Source organism: Lipotes vexillifer, unplaced genomic scaffold (genome assembly GCF_000442215.2).
Source record: "Lipotes vexillifer unplaced genomic scaffold, Lipotes_vexillifer_v1.1 scaffold1285, whole genome shotgun sequence".
NCBI classification, from domain to species: Eukaryota; Metazoa; Chordata; class Mammalia; order Artiodactyla; family Lipotidae; genus Lipotes; species Lipotes vexillifer.
The window spans coordinates 294099-294459 of NW_006796211.1; the positions used below are offsets into that span (position 1 = coordinate 294099).

General features: G+C 80.3%; 1 protein-coding gene across 1 annotated transcript in view; it reads left to right on the top strand.

Annotated features, from left to right (window-relative positions):
* Positions 1-361, top strand: part of DAB2IP (DAB2 interacting protein) — a 126564-nt gene that overhangs the window by 44267 nt on the left and 81936 nt on the right. Inside the window, 1 exon segment of the mRNA XM_007468354.1 lies at positions 146-294. Within this exon segment, the coding sequence (XP_007468416.1) occupies positions 146-294 (149 nt within the window).

Consider the following 361-nt stretch of genomic DNA (forward strand, 5'->3'; position numbering starts at 1 on the left):
GGGCCAGCCCGAGCCCGCGCCCGCCCTCGGCCGCACGGCCGCACGGCCGCCCGAGCCAGGGCGCGGGTTCCGCGCGGGTCCCGGGCCCGCCGCCGCCGCCGCGCTAACCCCGCCTCCCTTCCCCCTCTTGTCGCCCCGCGCGCAGGGCTTCCTCAGCCGCCGCCTCAAGGGCTCCATCAAGCGCACCAAGAGCCAGCCCAAGCTGGACCGCAACCACAGCTTCCGCCACATCCTGCCGGGGTTCCGGAGCGCCGCCGCCGCCTCCGCCTCCGCCTCCGCCGCGGACAATGAGAGGTGAGCCCGCCGTCGCCGCCGGCCCGGCCTCCGCGCGCCGCCGCCCCGGGATGCGCCCCGGAGGGCG